Here is a 20,729-nt window from a genome sequence, read left to right on the forward strand (position 1 = left end):
AAAGGAGCAGAGCCAGAAGAACATTGTACACAGAGACTGATATACTATGGTAAAATCGAAAGCAATGGACTTCTGTACCAGCAGCAATCCAATGACACAGGACAGCTCTGAGGGATTTATGGTAAAGAACGCTCCCCACATTCAGAGGAAGAACTACAGGAGAGGAAACATATAAGAAAAACAATTGCTTGAACACATGGGTTTAGGTGGACATGATTGGGGATGTAGACTCGAAACTACCACACCAATGCAACTAACAACTATTTGGAAATAGGTCTTGTTAAAACCAGTGGAAATATGCATCGGCCATGGTTGGGGGGAGAGCAGGGTTGTGAAGGGGAAAGTAGGAACATGAATCATGTAACCAAGTTAAAAATGAATATTAATAAATGTTTAAAAAAACATTAATACTCCTATTTAAAAATGAAATGAGGTTAATCTGGCATGACCTATTCTTGGTGAAGTCATGGTGGTGCTTTATAATCACTGCTTCCCTTTCTGAATATTTCAGAATCATCTCAGGATAAGTTAAGCTCACTAGGAAAGAGTTTGCAGGCTCTTTTTAGAAAATTAGAAAATCCTTCTAATTTTAGAGTACTTATCTACTCTTTCAAAACAGTGGTAATGGCCAGCAATCATATCTGCCTTTTCTCTCAATCCTCAAAGATGTAATTCATCCAAATCAGATGGCTTGAATTAAGCCAGGGCAATTAGGCACAGTCTTGTTATCTCCTTACTTATCCATTTGTCATTTTTTTTTCTCCTGAAAGGTACATTCTTCTTGAAAGAGAAATGAGAATTTCAAAATGAGAATTTAGTAGTTCTGTCTTGTCTTAGTTGTAGGTTATCAAGGACAAATCAAGCAAATTCCCCACTCCTCCTTTGATGGAATCAGTAGGCAATAATCCTACATTCCTTTAATCATTACTTAATTGGAATACTGTATTCATTCATGTCTGAGCACCATGGCTCAGTCTTTTAAATTGTCCTCAGTTTCCCTCACCAGCATTAGAACTCTCAACAATTTTTGTAGAACCTTTCATGTTCTTGTGTTCATCTTTTACTATGCCCTGTTTTCATAATTTGTACTTTTTTTTTTTTACTCTAGCCTGGCTATTGAATTTCTGATGAATAAACATTGGTCTCTTCAGATAAATCCCATTTTACTTCCTCACTAGTACTGTTTTACTTTCTGTCTTCAAAATTTTATTCTTGAGCATCTCCCATCTTTCTGGGGCTAACTTCTCCCTATTAGGATTAATTAAGCCCTAGGGCTTAATTTGGAGTAACTGTAATCTTAGCAGCTAAGGACAGGGTAAAGAATAATGGGTAATGTTTCTTTAAGGCTATACAGAATCTTGGGAAGGGTGTCCATTGGAATTCTGGGTAGAGAGAGTCAGTTGTTTTTCCAGTAGGGGGTCCTCCTGGAGGTTTTTTCCCTTAGGAGAAGGCTGGTGTTTCTGTTCCACGGAACACTGAAAAACCCAATGACAAGTGAAGGAGGATCACGGGTTAGAATTTCCAGAATAAGTTTGTGGGGAAATCAACAGAAATGAGAAAGAGAGAGGCAGTTTTTCCTCTGTGTGGCAGTTGAGATGACAAGCCATTTTGAGTTCTGCTTAGGTCAAAAAGCCTAGCGAGGCCTGGAAGGGCTGGCAGTTGGCAGACAGAGTGAATAATGGAACTGAGTTAAAGTGACGAGACTTAAGGAGACAGTAAACTTACTTATATGAGAGGAGGCAGTTCTCTTCCCCTCAGTGTGACTGCAAAGTGGGCAAGACCTTTGAGGCCTACCAAAGGCCCAGAAGCCTGAATAGGCCAAGAAAGTACTGAGAGTTGGAGGAGTGCTCTGAAGGGATACAAGGCGGCAGTGAATAATATATATGGATAATTTTTAGGATAGGTTATTTAGCATCGATTCTGAGATTTATCAGTGAAGAGGAGTTGTAAGTTAGGCTCAGGGAAGCCTGAACAACAAGCAAGTTCTCAAGAACTAGAGGAAAGTGGGTAAAAGCTTAGTCTGCTATTGGATTTAGGAATCCTAATCCTCAACCTTCATTACTTTTCCTTACCTTTCCTCAAACCTTTTCCAATATTTATTAGAGTTGTTTTTTTTTTATATCTGTCTCCAGCAGTTATCCATTGCACAGACCCAAACTGTTACACGGAGTTCCCCCCACTTGACATTCTTATATTAACATTCCTGGCTGTTCTTATTTACAACATTCTTGTAGATAAATTATTTTAACATCCCCATAGCATTTAGCTCATTTCAATGGACTGCTCCTTATCTTTCCTCTGAAATATGCTTTCCTAAATCTAGGATGAGTTTCAGATTATGCCTGGATTTTCTCTACTTCTCTACCTAAAAGTCTAGGAAAAGGTAGTGATTGCCAGCAAGGTTCCCATCATTTCCAAAACAGCAGCTGGTTCCTCCTTGTTAGTGTGAAGAAGATCAAGAATGGAATTTCCCATTGTTGATTTCTCTACTCTTTGAAGGATGAAATTATCTTTAAGGCAACTCAAAATTAATTACTCTGATTTTAGCAAAGGAAAAGTTTCAATAGAAGTGTGGAAAAAAGAAGTCTCTATTTTATCCACTACTGTTCTACTGTGCCTCTAAGCTATGCTTATGATGTATTTCCAGAATAGCTCATCTATTTCCTCTTCTTGACCAGGAGACCTGTAGTTTCATCCTCTCAGTTCTCTGCATACAATACATGGTTAAAAATTACTTGACTGAGTCTCATGTGGCATAAAAATATCCATCCTCACACTCAATTTTTTATTTCTAAATCCTGTCTTAAATATCCCCACTAAAGGCCAAGGCATGAATTATTTCTTAATCATTCTAGTCAATAAACACCTCATCTCCCATAATTCTAGAGCATTTGATCATGAGAATTGATCATTTTGAAATTTAGTTAGCCTTTACTATAATTTAAATTTTATACCTAAGTCTCCTCAAAAGAAAACTGTAAATTTCCTGAGGGAATAAAACTGTTAACTTCCTGTCCATGCTTTTTACTTCTGGAACACCACCCAGCACAAAGAAAAATTTGTTTTTATATAGTGCATTAAGCTTTGCAAAGTGCTTTACTCCTAACAATGCTACAAAAGTAAGTAGTAAAAGAAGTGTTATTTCCATTACAAAAAGAAAAAAACTAAAGCTAAATCTTTAAGTAATTTGCCCTTGGTCCCACAGTTAGGAAGTATCTAGAATAGTATTCAAATCAAAATCTCCAAAGTATAGCACTCTTTTCTACTATACCTTCCAGGGCCAATAAGCACTTGGTTCAAAAATACTTATTTTATGTTGGTAACTTTGGAAACTAGTTCTATTCAGCTACTTGATATACCTTCATAATAAAATAATAAAATTCTTTTACCCCAAGATTCCAACTATTAAGACGAGCTTCAAGTTCACTGTCATCCATAGATATTGAAGATTTCTTGAGGTAATCTCTCTGAAATATGAACATTTTAAAAAAATTAGGACAAAGCAATGAAGACCTAAGACAATTTAATGAGTTTTATTTTTGTGTATGTGAAACCTTACTGGTCTCAAAGAAAACTATTTCTGATAAAAATAGTAGAGATTATTATCATGATGCTCACAACACATTTCACTATTAATACATAACACAATAACTCATAAATTAAATCCAGGATTAAAAATTAATCACTTTTTATTTCTTTTACAAAAACTTTAATTGTGTAACATAGCAATTTTTAAAAAAACTTATGGAAAGATGACTTTGTCTCATTAACTTTGCTGAAAAAATTTCAAGAATATCTTCATCCAGACATCTGTACTTATTCATACATTAGAACTAAAAGGGAAAATGTGTTTTAAAACATTAAATTACCTCTAAGGTTTTCCCCAGTTATAACTTTATGACTCTATGACCACAATGGTAGTTATCCTTTTATAAATAAAAACTCCATTATGCCAAACATTTAAAAACCCAAGAAAAGGGGTAGCTGGATAGCTCAGTGTATTGAGAGCCTCAAATCTGGCCTCAGACACTTCCGAGCTGTTTGACCCTGGGCAAGTCACTTAACGCCCACTGCCTAGGCCTTACCACTCTTCTGCCTTGGCTCCAAGACAGAAGGTAAGGGTTTTTAAAAAGATTAAAATAAAATAAAATAAGATAAGATAAGATAAAATAAAATAAAATAAAATAATAAAATAAAAATTAAATTAAATTAAATATAAAATTAAATTAAAATAAAATAAAATAAAATAAAAAAATAAAATAAAATAAAATAAAATAAAAACCCAAGAAAAACTGTGGTTAACTGAGGATAATCAGATATTCAAGGTAAGGCAACATATACAAATAGCCTAATAAGTAGTGGAACTCAGGAAAAACTTCTTATGTACATATCAACTGAAGATAGTATTATATTCAAACTCTGAGAAATGTTGGTCTCACCTTGATTGACAGGGGAGACAGTTGGAGATATCGGAATGTTCCCAGATGCCGTGAGCCAGAGGCAAAAGTCAGTTGGCCTAAGAGTATAAATACCCCTAACAGCCATCTGGGAGAGTCTCTGACCATTGATCTTTGGGTCTTTGACCGTTGGTCACTGGTTCTCTCTGAATCCCCCTAGATCTTTAGGTATCTGAATCATCCTAGCTCATTAGGTCTCTGGGTCCCTGGATGGTTAAAGGGAGGAAGGGAGGTCTGAGAAGAAGAGGGTGGTTTTTTTAAGGGTGGAATATTTCCTGAAGGCTGTCAAGGCTAACATATCACAAACTAATAACAAGAAAGCTGAGAGGAAATCATCAATACAGCTGCACCAGTAGGGCAGACTACTCTCTCTGGTTTGGCAGTGGCCAAGCTGAACCAGGGGTTGTGATGAATGATAGCTCCAGCTTTACTGAATCAATAGCCTCCAATCCTGAGGGATTATAGATCATATATATTAGTTTGACAGGGTCTCCAATCCCCACCCCATAACCTGATTATCCTTTCCCTAATTAAGATCATAGACAAAGTATTTAATAAGTACCTTCCTGAGTGGTTATTATATCACGACCCTTGAGGAGGGAGTAAACACAGTCAGATGAACAATGTGATCCAAGGCTAATCAGAGCCCAATATAATAATCGATCCAACCCCAGGTGGGACCTGAAAGGGTTACCCATCCGCCTGACCATTCGGGGTCCTTCCTGGGCACTGTTATTTAGAAGGGGAAATTATAACATCCAGCAAGGGTGATTGGGGTTGGTGTTCCCCCCTCACCAGCACCCTAGGGGAATACAGAGACACAGCTCCATCCTCACCAATATCTCTATCCCCTAGGAGTAGAGTAGCCCAGTTCTTTATAACAATAGTAAGTTTACCAAAAAAAATACTAAAAATAATAATGCTAATTATTTTACCAAAAAAAAAGATACTAAGATAGCTTTGATGATAAAACTTATCATCTTGTTTTGAGGGAAATCTGCATAGTATAGTGGATAAAGAGTTGGTTTCAGAGCAAGAGAAATGGGTTCAAGTCTTCCCTCAGACACATACTAATGATGGATCATTTAACTTGTCTTCAATTGACTCTCCAGTCAACTCCCTAAGGCTATAAGTTGCAGGAAAGATGAAGACTAGCATTGTTAAAGTGCCCAGGGACTTTCCTATATCAGTAAAAATAGTTATCCAATCTAGCGCATAGAGTTATCCCAATCCAATCCTTATCCTTAGCCCTAACAATATTATCTGAAAAGCACATGGTACATTCACCAAGATTGACCATATACTAGGGCATAAAAACATTGGAAACAAATACAAAAAAGGAGAAATAATAAATGCAATGTTTTCAGTTCATAATGAAATAAAAATTTCTATAGATTTTTTTAAGATAACAAATATATATTCCTACTTAGAGGCAAGGGAACATAACTATTATCAAACTATGCCGAGTATTTGAGAAGTACTGAGTCTTATAATAGGTAATTATAAAATAAATCATCATGATATAAGGCATAAGCTTTGAATTGCTTTTCCTTATAGCACATGCTAAATTATCCAGTACTGCATCACCTAAACCTATTTGCAACCAATGTCATAGATTTCTAAGGCAGCAAACCAGTTAGAGAATGCAGTATGTGATTACATAGCAATTTAAGATCTGCAAAGAATTTCAAATATGTTATCTCATTTGATCCTTGTAGGTGACATATCACCCTCTCTACAAAAAGGCCTGTTCTTACTCCACCTCAAAATTTTCCCAAGTGCATTAATTCAATCTAATCCCTCTTTTTGGTTTAAGATCACTATACATATATGAACGATGCTACACAAATGATCTTCTAACAGGTATCTAGCAATTTATTAATAATGATAATGCAGAAGTTACTAAAAGAGCTAATCAAAGCAATCTAGCCCAACTTGCTAATTTTGCACTTGACAAAGTTTAAGCCCAAGATCACAAAGATAGTAAGTGAAAAAAGGATCAAATTCTGGTCCTCTAACTCCAAATACAGTTATTGTTCTACTACACTACACTGACCTTACTCATTATTTGCATGTAACCTTTCAGAATTCTTAGAACACAGAATGAAAGCTTAGTGGGGAATTAAACTTAGTACTTAAAGACAAGAAACAATCAATAATAATGAAACCTGATCTTACAGAAATATGTGTGCCCAGATTTTCTTCCTCTGATCGGTGAATTGGACTCACAGAATGTGATCTCATTCGTAGCTCCCCAGTAGATCGTTGTTTACTGCTAGACCACAAAACAATAACAATCAGTAATTCAGGAATTCAATTAATTTAGCTTAACGTATACAAAGCTGCTTCTATTGGAATTCTTATTTATGTGGAATAAGTACTATTTGTTTTAGAAATTTTATACCCATAATAAGTGGATAAGAAAAATAATATCAATGTGTGTCACTTAATATTTGCCTCATTTACACAAAATATAATAAGTGTCCTTAAAAGAATATCCATATTGCATATCTACCCACTACTGATTGTTACACTTCTTATGTTATTTTGAAAAGGTGCCTTCTTTATTTATAAATAGATCTTAAATCCAGGTACAAAATGAGTATTTAAAATTTCTTCCTCCTCTTGTTCTAAATATTGGAGAATAAATATTCTAGAGGAGAATAGGCACACTACCACAGAATTTATCACTTGAAAAAGATAACAGAATAACAATTTATATTTACATAGCACATTATGGTGTATAGCACTTTCCCTCCAATTCTTTGAAATACGTACCATAAGCATTATTATCGTTATCATTTCACAAATAAACCGAGACTCAGAGAACAATGAAATTACACAGCTTATAAGTGTCAGAACTGCTATTCAAACCCAGATACCCTGAATCTAAGTTTAATACTTTTACTTTTACTATTTATTATGTTCTGTATTAGGAAATTATTTGTAAAATGTACCAAATGACATCATGGCAATTTTAAGTTTGGACTGAATGATTGATGGTACAGTCCAGTCAACAATATTTTCTCTAGGTCCCTGAACTGAGAACTGACAGGACAGGCTTCACAAAAGGAGGGGTTTCAAGTGAGGGAGTAGAATCTTCCTCTTCCCACCACAGGGAGCAGTTAAAATCAGTTACTGATATCTTCCAGTCAAGCAATGGAGACTAGATCTGGCTAGGTAAATTCAGGATTCAAGCTGGTAACGGAAAAGACTAAAACCCTTATGATAATATCTTTCTCTGTATGTATTATTTTCACACAAGATAGAAATAGGTGAGGCTTGACTTCTTCTGGAGCAGCCCACTGGCTCTGAAGACAGGATCAGCTTCAGAGCCACAAGAAAGAGGAACTTGGCTTATGGAAGGTGTGAGTATCACCCCAAATTATCTGTAACCAGACTCAGTTTCTAAATAGTAAGGGTTTAAAGATTTCAGGGAATAGGAAGAAGGGAAATGGTTTAGGAATGAGAGGAAAGGGAAAGCTATCTAAAACAGCTATATCAAAGTAAGCAGCACCTCAAAGGGAGAAATGTATACTGAATGGTTTGACTCCAAACTAACTCCCTAAAATAGTCTTCTCCTAAGTCCTATGCAACTAAATTGAAGGTATATAGTTGATTTTGTTGAAGATCTACTAGAGGTCAGCTATGGAGATGACTCAGCTCTGGCAGTCAGAGAAACAGTCTCTCTTGCCCTTGAACCCACAAGGCAAGTTCCAAGAGAGCCTCTGCCAGAGGTCTGACCTGGCTTTTATACCAGGTCTCCAACTGCCCCTAACTGCCCCTAACTGCCCCCTCCCTTGGAGTTCTCAGGGGCAGTATGGAATTCTATGGTCCACCTTCATCCCCTCCCAGGGTAATGGATGCCACACAATATACTTTAGTCTCCGTCATTTGTTTGGAAGTCACATAAGAAACTACAGAATTGTCTTCCAAATTCTTCAATTAAAATTTGAGCCTTACTAATTCAGCTAAAAGTTAATAGAATAACTGAATGTCAAATAGCAAGTCACAATTCTGAGGCCAGGAATCACCACAGACTTATACCTTAAGGGCAGTGCAAAGCTTTGACAGCAAGACTTGGGACCTGAGGCTGACAAGCGTGGAGCCTGGGCAGCAGAGCACAGAGACTGGGTAGAAACAAGGTTGGTCACAGCAGAGGCAGCAGGGACTGAAAAAATAGCCTCAGGGAAAAATGCTTTAAATTGAGCTAGACAAAGAACATCACAAGGCTGCCTGTCCTCACTCAGGCTTCTAATTGGGAAGGGAAGGTACTACCAAGGCAACATCCTGCAAGACAGAAAGAAAGCAACATCCACCAATATGCAGGAAACCCAATCCACTAGTAGAAAAAGGAATTAAGCAGCATCAAAAAAGGCTTTTGAACCTGGATAATTACTATGGAGAAAAAAAGCAAAATACAGAAGCAACAGCAGAGTGACAAGCAAACACATCCAAACTTTCCAAAAAAAAAAAAATAGAAATTGGTCACATGCTCTCAAGGAACTCAAAAAGGAGTTCAAGAACCAAGTGGTGTGGGGAGTATTAAAAGAGAGAAAAGGGGGGGTGATAAAAAGACTTTTTAAAAAATAAGAGGATAATAAGAAGAGAGAGGGTAGGAAGTAAAGTAAAATAAGGGTGGGGAAAAGAGGGACTGATTAAAAGCAAAACACTGGTATAGAAGGAAATAGTGAAAGAAGAAAGAGCAGGACTAAAAGAGGAAATTAAAATGATAGGTAATACACAGGTGGTAATCATACCTCTGAAAGTGAATGAATTCACTCATAAAATGGAAGCAAATAGCAGAGTGGATTAGAAATCAAAATTCTACCATATGTTGTCTAAAAGAAACACACATGAGGCAGGTAGAAATGCAAAGGGTAAAGGTAAGAGCCTGGAGCAAAGTTTATTAGGCATCAACTGAGAAAAAGAAGGCAGGAGTCTCAATCTTATCTGACAAAGCCAAAGTAAAAATAGACATGATTTAAAGAGATTGAGAAGGTAATTACATCCTGATAAAAGGCAATATAGACAATGAAGAAATATCAGTACTCAATATGTAAGTAACAAATGGTATAACATCCAGATTTTTAAAGAAGAAACTATTGGAGCTTAAGGAGGAATCTGATAGTAAAACTATACTAGTGGGAGACCTCAAATAAACAGGGATGAAAAAAAAAGAATATACCTTCTTTTCAGCACCACATTGTACATTCACCAAGATTGACCATGTACTAGGGCATAAAAACATTGGAAACAAATACAAAAATGGAGAAATAATAAATGCAACTTTTTCAGTTCATAATGCAATGAAAATTACAATTTGTAAGGGTACAAGGAGAAGCAAATCAAAAATTAATTGAAAATTAAATAATCTGATTCTCCAAAATTGGTTTGTTAAAGAACAAATCATAGAAAACACTTAATTTCATTGAAAAGAATTGACAATAAGTAAACAATGTGTCAAAATTTTTTCTTTAGTGCAAAAGCAGTACTCAGGATAGGATTAGCTAATATAATAAAAATGACAATCCTACCTAAATTAATTTACTTATTCAGTGTTATGCCTATTAAACTACCAAAATACTATTTTTATAGATTTAGAAAAAAATATTACTAAGTTCAACTGGAAAAACAAAAAGATCAAAGAATATCAAGGGAAATAATGAAAAAAAATGTGAAGGGTGGAGGCTTAGCTTTACCAGATCTCAAACTATAAAGAAATGATGCTCAGAACTATATGGGGGACTTCCAGGCTAAAATGGCCACAGAGTAGACACAAGGGACTTCCTCTCCTCCCCATTTACTGAAATAAAGCACTTCAAAAAGAAAAAAACCAAAATCATACCAGTGAAGGGGCTCATCAGATGGGCATAACCTTGAAGATAGGAATGGTTTGGGAATTTGCACATTATAAGGGGGTAAAATTACTCTTACCAAAGCATGAACTAATCAACTACCAAAAAAAATAAGAAATGAACCTTGACCCTCAATAATTTCTACAGAGAAAAACTCTAGATTACAGAGGGGACAGCAGAAGATAACAAACAAGCAAACACATCCAAACCTTTAAAAAAAAAAAAAAAAGAAAGAAAAATCAAAATTGATGACAAGGAGCTGAGATTTGAGATGATGAACCAAATGAGAAAGTCAAAAGAAACTTGGCAAGAAAAATGGGAAATAGTTAAAAAAGAAAATAACAGTTTAAAAGACAGAACCTCCCACATGGAAAAAGAAGCCCGAAAAATCAAATGAGATTATAAGCAAACTAAAGACCAGAAGTGACCTGCTGGAAGCCATGAAAAGGAGGATAGACCAAACCAAAAAGGAAAATCAAAAGATCATAACTAAAAACCAATCTTTAAAAACTAGAATTGGGCAAGTAGAAGCTAATGATCTCACAAGAGAGCAAGAATTAATAAAGCAAAGTCAAAATAATGACAAATTAGTAGGAAACGTGAAATATCTCAATGAGAAAACAAGTAATTTGGAAAACAGGTCCAGGAGAGACAAACTGAGAATCATAGACTGATTTGAAAACCTAGAAATAAACAGAAATCTTGATATCATACTACAAGAAATTATCCAAGAAAACTGTCCTGATATTCTTGAACAAGAGGGAAAAATAGACATTGAAAAAGTCCATAGACCACCCTCTACATTAAATCTTCAAAAGACAACCCCCAGGAATATAATTGCCAAATTCAAGAGCTTCCAAGATAGGAAGAAAATATTGCAAGAAGCCAGGAGACAATTCAGATATTAAGGAGCACCAATCAGAATTACACAGGATCTGGCAGCCTCCACAGTAAAGAACCACAAGGCTTGGAATATGATATTCAGAAAGGCAAGGGAAATGGGCCTACAGCCAATTACCACCTACCTATCAAAACTGACTATATACTTCCAAGGAAAAGTATGAGCATTTACTAAAATAGAAGATCTCCAAATACTTATAAATAAAAGACCAGAACTAAACAGAAAATTTGATATCCAAATGTAAAACTCAAGAGAAACATGAAAAAGTAAACAAGAAAAAGAGGGGGAAAACCTTTTCTTGAAGAGCTTCAGTATGGTTAAATTATTTATACTCCTATATGGAAAAATGATATTTGTAACTTTCAATAATTGTATTAAGTATCATAGTACTTAGAAGAATTATTCATAGGTAGTGTTGTGGTGCTAAGTGGTTTAAGATGATAAGTAAAAAAAGAAAGGGGGTGGGGAATAGAAGATGGTATCAAGAAAAACTTGAAGGAATAAAAAAATGGGAAAAATTATACTACAAAAAGAGGTGCATGAGAGGGGGAGGGGAAGAATAATAGGTATTATTTAAACCTTACTCTCAGTGGAATCAAATCTGGGAGGGAAGAGCATCTTGATCCATTGGGGTATCGAATTCTATCTTACTCTACAGAGAAGTTGAGAGGGAAAAACCAAAGAGTTGGATGGGGCAGGGAGTATAAAAAGGGAGAGAAAGAGACACGGGAAGAAATTCAACAGACCCTAAAGAAAAATAAGAGGAATATGAAAAGGGAGGGGGTGGGAAGTGAAGTAAAATAAGGGTGGGGATTAGAAGGACTGATTAAAAGTAAAACACTGGTGTAGAAGGAAATAATGAAAGAACTAGGACTAGGAGAAGTAATCAAAATGACTACACAGGTGGTAATCATATCTCTGAATGTGAATGGGTCATACCATTCATCTGTAAAATGGAAACAAATATTAGAGTGGATCAGAAAACAAAATCCTACCATATGTTGTCTACAAGAAACATACATGAGACAGGTAGACCCACACAGAGTAAAGGTAAGAGACTACAGCAAAAATCTATTGGGCATCATTAAAACCAAGCAAGAGTTAGAGAAAATTACAAAATGTAAATTAAATGGTTTTGATTATATTAAACTAAAAAGTTTTTGTACAAACAAAAACAATGTAGTCAAAATCAGAAGGGAAACAACAAATTGGGAAAAAATCTTTATAACGAAAAACTCTGACAGGGGTCTAATTACTCAAATATACAAGGAGTTAAAGCAATTGTATAAAAAAATCAAGCCATTCCCCAATTGATAAATGGGCAAGAGACATGAATAGGCAATTTTCAGGTAAAGAAATCAAAAGTATCAATAAGCACATGAGAAAGTGTTCCAAATCTCTAATAATTAGAGAAATGCAAATCAAAACAACTCTGAGGTATCACCTCACACCTAGCAGATTGGCTAAAATGAAAGAAGGGGAGAGTAATGAATGTTGGAGGGGATGTGGCAAAATTGGGACATTGATGCATTGCTGGTGGAGTTGTGAACTGATCCAACCATTCTGGCTGGCAATTTGGAATCACGCTCAAAGGGCTATAAAAGAATGCCTGCCCTTTGATCCAGCCATACCATTGCTGGGTTTGTACCCCAAAGATATCATAGATAAACAGACTTGTACGAAAATATTCATAGCTGCGCTTTTTGTGGTGGCAACAAATTGGGGAATGGCTGAACAAACTGTGGTATATGCGGGTGATGGAATACTATTGTGCTAAAAGGAATAATAAACTGGAGGAGTTCCAGGCAAACTGGAGAGACCTCCAGGAACAGATGCAGAGCGAAAGGAGCAGAGCCAGAAGAACTCTGTACACAGAGACTGATATACTGTGGTAAAATTGAATGTAATGGGCTTCTGCACCAGCAGCAATACAGTGACCCAGGACAATTCTGAGGGATTTATGGTAAAGACGCTACCCACATTCAGAGGAAGGACTGCAGGAGAGGAAATATATAAGAAAAACAACTGCTTGAACTCATGGGTCGGGGTGGACATGATTGAGGGTGTGGACTCGAAACTACCACACCAATGCAACTACCAACAATTTGGAAATTGGTCTTGATCAAGGACACATGACAAAACTAGTGGAAATGCGCATCGGCCATGGGTGGGAGGAGTGCGGGGGGTGAAGGGGAAAGGTGGAGCATGAATCATGTAACCATGTTAAAAATCAATATTAATAAATGTTAAAAAAATCTATTGGGCATCAACTGAGAAAAAGAAAGGAGGAGTCACAATCATTATATCTGATAAAGCCAAAGTAAAAATAGATCGGATTACAAGAGATAGGAAATTACATCCTAATAAAAGGTAGTATAGACAATGAGGAAATAGCAGTACTCAACATATATGCACCAAATGTTATAGCATCCAGATTTTTAAAAGTGAAAATACTGGAGCTTAAGGAGGAAATAGATAGTAAAACTATAATAGTGGGAAACCTGAACCTTCCTATATCAGATCTAGATAAACCAAACCAAAAAAATAAAGAAGAAGGAGGTAAGAGATGTGAATGTAATCTTAGAAAAATTAGAGTTAATAGAAATTTGGAGAAAAATGAATAGGGTCAAAAAGGAATACACCTTTTCAGCAGCACATGGAATATTCACAAAGATTGACCATGCACTAGGGCATAAAAACATGGCGAACAAATGCAAAAAAGCAGAAATAATAAATGCAACCTTTTCAGATCACAATGTAATAAAAACAATAATCAGTAAGGGTACAGAGAGAAACAAATCAAAAAGCAATTATAAATTAAATACTACGATTCTCCAAAATGAGTTGCATAAAAAACAAATAATAGAAACAATTAATAACTTCATTGAAGAGAATGACAATGAAGAGACATCATATCAAGATCTATGGGATTCAGCCAAAGCAGTACTCAGGGGGAAATTTATATCCCGAGTGCATATATTAACAAATTAGGGAGAGCAAAGATTAATGAATTGGGCATGCATATCAAAAAAACTAGAAAGTGAACAAATTAAAAATCCCCAGATGAAAACTAAAGCATAAAAATCAAAGGAGAAATTAATAAAATCAAAAGTAAAAGAACTACTGAATTAATAAATAAGACTAGAAGTTGGTACTTTGAAAAAACAAATAAAAAAGTCAAAGTAATGGTCAATCTAATAAAAAAAGGAAAGAAGAAAAACAAATTTACAGTATCGAAGATAAAAAGGGAGACCTCACCTATAATGAAGAGGAAATTAAGACAATTACTAAGAAATATTTTGCCAAATTATATGGCAATAAATATGACAATCTAGGTGATATGAATAATATTTACAAAAATTTAGATTTCCTAGATTAACAGTAGAAGTGGAATAATTAAACCCATATCAGAAAAAAAAATTGAATAAGCCATCTAAGAACTCCCTAAGAAAAAATCCCCAGGGCCAGATGGATTCACAAGTGAATTCTAACACATATTTAAAGAACAAATGACCCCAATAATATACAAGATATTTTACAAAATAAGCAAAGAAGGAGTTCTACCAAATTCCTTTCATGAAACAAATATGGTACTGATTCCAAAGCCAGGCAGACCAAAAACAGAAAGAAAACTAAAGACCAATCTCCTTAATGAACATATATGCAAAAATCTCAAATAAAATATTAGCAAAAAGACTTCAAAAAGTCATCACAAGGATTACTCACTATAATGAGGTTGGATTTATACCAGGAATGCAAGGATAGTTCAATATGAGGAAAACCATTCACATAATTGACCATATCAACAAGCAAACCAACAAAAATCACATGATTATCTCAATAGATACTGAAAAAGCCTTTGACAAAATAAAACACTCATTCCTATTGAAAACAGGTAGGATTTGGACTTCCTGGTTAAGATGGCAGCTGAGTAAAAAGCAGCTGCTTAACCACTCCTAACCGAAATATATAGGACTCATCAAAAAGACATAAAAACAAATTCAGAGGAACAAAGGGACTCCAAAACAGGGCGCAGCATTGAAGGTATGTGGAATTGGGGCATTTCCATGCTATAAGGGGGTGAAATAGCTCTCACTAAAACACAAGATAAGCAACACCCTCCCCCACCCCACACCACCTACAGTGCAAAAGCCAGCTCACAGGACCTAGAGCAAGATTGGGGCACCCATTAAGTACTTGGCAACTACCTGGGGTCACCAGGGCCTGTTCCTGAGAGCAGCAATACTTAAGACCCCAAGAGGCTAAAGAATGCGCTCGGACTTTGAATGCAGACACTGAGCGCAGGCTGAAGATCAGGCTCTTTAGTCCACGGATCCTGAGCGCAGGAGTGGACCTTGAGCGAGGACCCAGTGCAGAGGGGTACATTATTGTGGAAACAGCTCCCTGAAACTATTAAAGGATCCTCAGAAAGAGGAAAAAAAAGGGGGCCACCAGAAGGCTTGGCCCTGAGAACAATGAGATCTGAGACTTCAGGAGCCTAAAGAGTGCAATCTCTGGGTGTGAGGAAAAACCTAAGACAGCTCAGGGCTAACAATGGAAAGCCATTCTCAAGAACGCCAAAAGAGAAAAATCATCAAAAAGAAATCTAAAACACTCGACAACTTTTACACAGAGAAAGTCCAGACAGCAGAGCAAACAGCAGAGGAGAACAAACAAGTAATCACATCCAAACCTTCCCAAAATAATGAAAAACTGGTCACAAGCTATTGAAGAGTTCAAATCTAAGATGATAAGAAAGATGGAAGACATCTGGCAGGAAATTAACAGTTTAAAAGGCAGAATTTCACAATTACAAAGTGAGGCAAGTCAACTGAAGACAAGAAATGACCAGATTAAAAAGGGAAACCAAAAGATTATAACCGAAAACCAGTCCCTAAAGGCTAGAATTGAGCAATTAGAAGCTAATGATCTCTCAAGACAGCAAGAACAAATAAAACAAAGTCAAAAGACTGATAAAATAGAAGGAAACATGAAATATCTCAATGAGAAATTGACAGATCAAGAAAACAGGGCCAGAACAGACAATTTGAGAATCATTGCTCTTCCTGAAAAAGCAGAAATTAATAGAAACTTGGACTCCATACTAAAAGAAATTATTCAGCAAAATTGCCCTGAAGTTCTACAACAAGAGGGCAATATAGACATTGAAAGGATCCATAGATCACCCTCTACACTAGACCCAGAAAAGACAATGCCCAGGAATATAATAGCCAAATTCAAGAGCTTCCAAGTAAAAGAAAAAATTTTACAAGAAGCCAGAAAGAGACAATTCAAATATCAAGGAGCACCAATCAGGATCACACAGGATCTGGCAGCCTCCATACTAAATGACCTCAAGGTTTGGAATATGATATTCAGAAAGGTAAGAAAACTGGACCTTGAAACCACGGATCAACTACCCATCAAAACTGACTATATACTTCTAGGGGAAAGTATGGGAATTCAACAAAATTGAAGATTTCCAAGTATTTGCACAGAAAAGACCAGGATTACATGGAAAGTTTGATATCCAACCACAAAAATCAAGAGAAACATGAAAAGGTAAATAAGAAACAGAAGGGAAGGAAAGAAAACTCATAATTTTTAAATTTGCCTCTTTAAGGGCTTCAATAAGAGTTAATTGTATGTATTCCTATGTGGAGAAATGCTATGTATAATTCTCTGTAGTGAACTCTATTCACTATTGTACTATTCACTATTATAGTAATCAGAAGAATAATTCATAGGGAGTGGATGGAATACTAAATAGTCTAAGATGATATGGGGGGATGGCAAAGAGGGGGGTGAATAGTAGGGGACACCAAGAGAAACTTGACTGAATTAAAAAAATAGGATATTCTATTACATACAAAGAGAGCATGGGAAGGGGAGGGGACAAATACTATTATAAGAAGGAGAGGAAGAGAGCATTAAGAGGGAATATTTAAACCTTACTCTCGGTGTAATCAACCCGGAGAGGGAAGAGTAGCTATATTATCTATTGGGATATAAAACTCTATCTAACCCTACTGAGAAAGTCAGAAGGGATAAACCAAGGGGAGAAGGGGAGTGGGGAGGTCAAAAAACGGAGGGGAGAAGAAGGGGAATGGAATTCATTAGGCCTTTAAAAATAAAGAGACGGGAACAATAAGGGACGGGGTAGAAAGGGAAGTTAATCCAGGGAGGGGTTAAGGGATAACCGCTTAAAGCAAACCTCTGGTTTAAAAGGAAATAGTTTAAGAAGAAGGGGTAGCCCTAGGGGAGGATACAAAAATGTCAGTGAATGCACAACTCATAATTATAACTCTGAATGTGAATGGGATGTACTCGGTCATAAAACGGAAGCAAATACCAGAGTGGATTAGAAACCAAAATCCTACCATATGTTGTCTACAAGAAACACATATGAGGTGGGCAGACATACACAAGTTTAAGGTTCAGGGCTTGAGCAAAACCTTTTGGCCATCAAATGAGAAACAAAAGGCAGGAGTGGCTATTACGATTTCTGATAAAGCCAAAGTAAAAAGAGATGTGATTAAAAAAGACAGGGAAGGTCATTTCATCCTGATTAAAGGCAGTATAAACTATGAGGAAATAACACTGCTCAATATGTACACAGCAAATGGCATAGCATCCAAATTCATAAAGGAGAAACTGGCAGAGCTCAAGAAGGAAATAGATAGTAAAACCATACTAGTGGGAGATCTAAATATTCCTCTTTCAGATCTAGATAAATCAAACCAAAAAATACATAAGAAAGAGGTAAGAGAGGTGAATGAAGTCCTAGAAAAATTAGATTTAATTGATATGTGAAGAAAAATAAATAGGGACAAAAAGGAATACACCTTCTTTTCAGCTGCACATGGTACATTCACAAAGACTGACCATGTAATAGGGCATAGAAACATTGCAAACAAATGCAAAAGAGCAGAAATAATAAATGTAACCTTCTCAGATCATAATACAATAAAAATAATAATTAGTAAGGACACCTGGACAGGAAAATCAAAAACTAATTGGAAATTAACTAATATGATACTCCAAAACCAATTAGTCAAAGAAGAAATCATAGAAACAATCAACAATTTCATTGAAGAGAATGACAATGAGACATCCTACCAAATTCTGTGGGATGCAGCCAAGGCAGTACTCAGGAGGAAATTTATAACCTTGAGTGCATATATTAACAAATTAGGGAGGACAGAAATTAATGAATTGGGCATGCAACTCAAAAAACTAGAAAGCGAGCAAATTAAAAATCCTCAGATGAAAACTAAATTAGAAATACTAAAAATCAAGGGAGAAATTCATAAAATCGAAAGTAAAAGAACTATTGAATTAATAAATAAGACTAGAAGCTGGTATTTTGAAAAATCAGATAAAATTGACAAAGTACTGGTCAATCAAATAAAAAAAAAGGAAAGGAGAAAACCAAATTGACAGTATCAAAGATGAAAAGGGAGACCTCACCTCTAATGAAGGGGAAATCAAGGCAATCATTAAAAACTATTTTGCCCAATTATATGGCAACAAATATAACAATTTAGGAGATATGGATGAATATTTACAAAAATATAAACTGCCTAGATTAACAGCAGAAGAAATAGAATACCTAAATAATCCCATATCAGAAAAAGAAATTGAACAAGCCATCAAAGAACTCCCTAAGAAAAAATCGCCAGGGCCTGATGGATTAACAACGGAAGTCTATCAGACATTCAAAGAGCAACTAATCCCAATACTATACAAATTATTTGATATGATAAGCAAAGAAGGAGTCCTACCAAATTCCTTTCATGACACAAATATGGTACTGATTCCAAAGCCAGGCTGATCAAAAACAGAGAAAGAAAACTACAGACCAATCTCCCTAATGAACATAGATGCAAAAATCTTAATTAGAATACTAGCAAAGAGACTCCAGCAAGTAATTAAGAAGATCAGCCACTATTATCAGGTGGGATTTATACCAGGAATGCAAGGATGGTTCAACATTAGGAAAACCATCCACATAATTGACCATATCAACAGTCTAACAAACAAAAATCACATGGTTATCTCAATAGATGCTGAAAAAGCCTTTGACAAAATACAGCATCCATTCCTATTGAAAACAGTGGAAACTATAGGAATAGAAGGACCTTTCCTAAAAATAATAAACAGTATATACCTGAAACCATCAACAAGCATTAAAAAAAAGATTGTGATAGTCTTTGTGAGGTGAACGCTTGCAAGGTGGTGTTTCTTAAAGTAGATTCCACTTGGTGTGGGGAAAATACTTTCAGTTCACTCCCTAATACCAAGGATGAAGATTTTCTAATCATGATGATTACAGCAGCTATGGCTTTTAAACAACTAGGCATAACACAAATCACAGAATCTAATTTTGAGCTGTAGTACGCAACTGGTCTAAGTTTATTCCAGAATGTTTGTGTGAGAACACCAGAGGCTATCCCTTTATCTTCGTGTACATAAAGTAGGAATGGCTCGTCATGATCAGTGATACCTAGGGCTGGAGCTGATAAAGTAAGTGATTTTAATTTCTCTAATGCATGGATATGATCTTTATTCAGCTTTAACGGTTCTGGAACTTCCTTCCTGGTTAGCTCTATCAGAGGTCTTGCGACCAGAGCATAACCTGGAATCCAGTTTCTACAGAAGCTTGTTATTCCTATGATTGCCCTGAGTTGCTTTTTAGTCTTAGGCAAACTCAAATTTTGTATATCCTGTGTTCTCTTTTGGGAAATTCTTCTGGAGCCTTTCTCTAGGATGAATCCTAAATAATTTACTTTTCCCTTCACAAATTGAAGTTTCGATTTGGAAATTTTATGGCCCCTTTTGCCTAGCTCTTTGATTAAGTGTACACTATCAGTGTAACAGACTTCAGCAGATGGTGGCAGTAGCAGGATGTCATCAAAATAATGTACCATTTTGCTGTTTTGGAATGTTATCGACTCAAGGTCTCTGCAGGATTTGACAGAAGACCAAAGCTGAATCCTAGAATCCCTGGGGCAGACGGGTCCATAAGATGGATTTGCCTTCCCATGAGAAAGCAAACAGCTTCTGGCTGTCTCTGTGCGGGGGAAGAAAAGAAGTACGCAGAGCTCAGGTCCAGAACACTAAACCAAGCAGCTTCAGGTGGAATTGCTGCTATGATTTGTGATGGACTTGGTACCACGGCATAGGTCTTTTACACATGGTCGTTTATTGCTCTGAGATCTTGTACTAAATGCCATTGAGTCTTCCCATCAGGAGATAATTTTTCTTTCTTTACAGGCATGATTGGTATATTGTATTGAGAAAAGCCATATTTTAATATAAGCTGCTTTAATAAACTCTCTATGATGGGTTTCACTCCTTCTATCGCCTCTTGGCTAAGTCTGAATTGAGGAATTCTTGGAGGTAAACCTTCTTTTACCTCTATCTTTACTGGTTCCGCTGACAATATCCTGCCCACCTTATTTGAATTTTTAACCCACACGTAATCTGGAATATCATCTGGAACCTCATAGA

General features: G+C 36.0%; 1 protein-coding gene across 1 annotated transcript in view; it reads right to left on the bottom strand.

Annotated features, from left to right (window-relative positions):
* CEP112 (centrosomal protein 112) overlaps positions 1 to 20,729 on the bottom strand; it is a 527,068-nt gene that overhangs the window by 453,017 nt on the left and 53,322 nt on the right. The window contains exons 5-6 of the mRNA XM_044675157.1: positions 6,636 to 6,732; positions 3,390 to 3,467 (exon numbers count right to left, since the gene is read on the bottom strand). Coding sequence (XP_044531092.1) covers positions 3,390 to 3,467; positions 6,636 to 6,732 — 175 coding nt within the window. The remainder of the gene's footprint in view (positions 1 to 3,389; positions 3,468 to 6,635; positions 6,733 to 20,729) is intronic.

The sequence above is a fragment of the Gracilinanus agilis genome, chromosome 4 (genome assembly GCF_016433145.1).
Source record: "Gracilinanus agilis isolate LMUSP501 chromosome 4, AgileGrace, whole genome shotgun sequence".
Taxonomy (NCBI): domain Eukaryota; kingdom Metazoa; phylum Chordata; class Mammalia; order Didelphimorphia; family Didelphidae; genus Gracilinanus; species Gracilinanus agilis.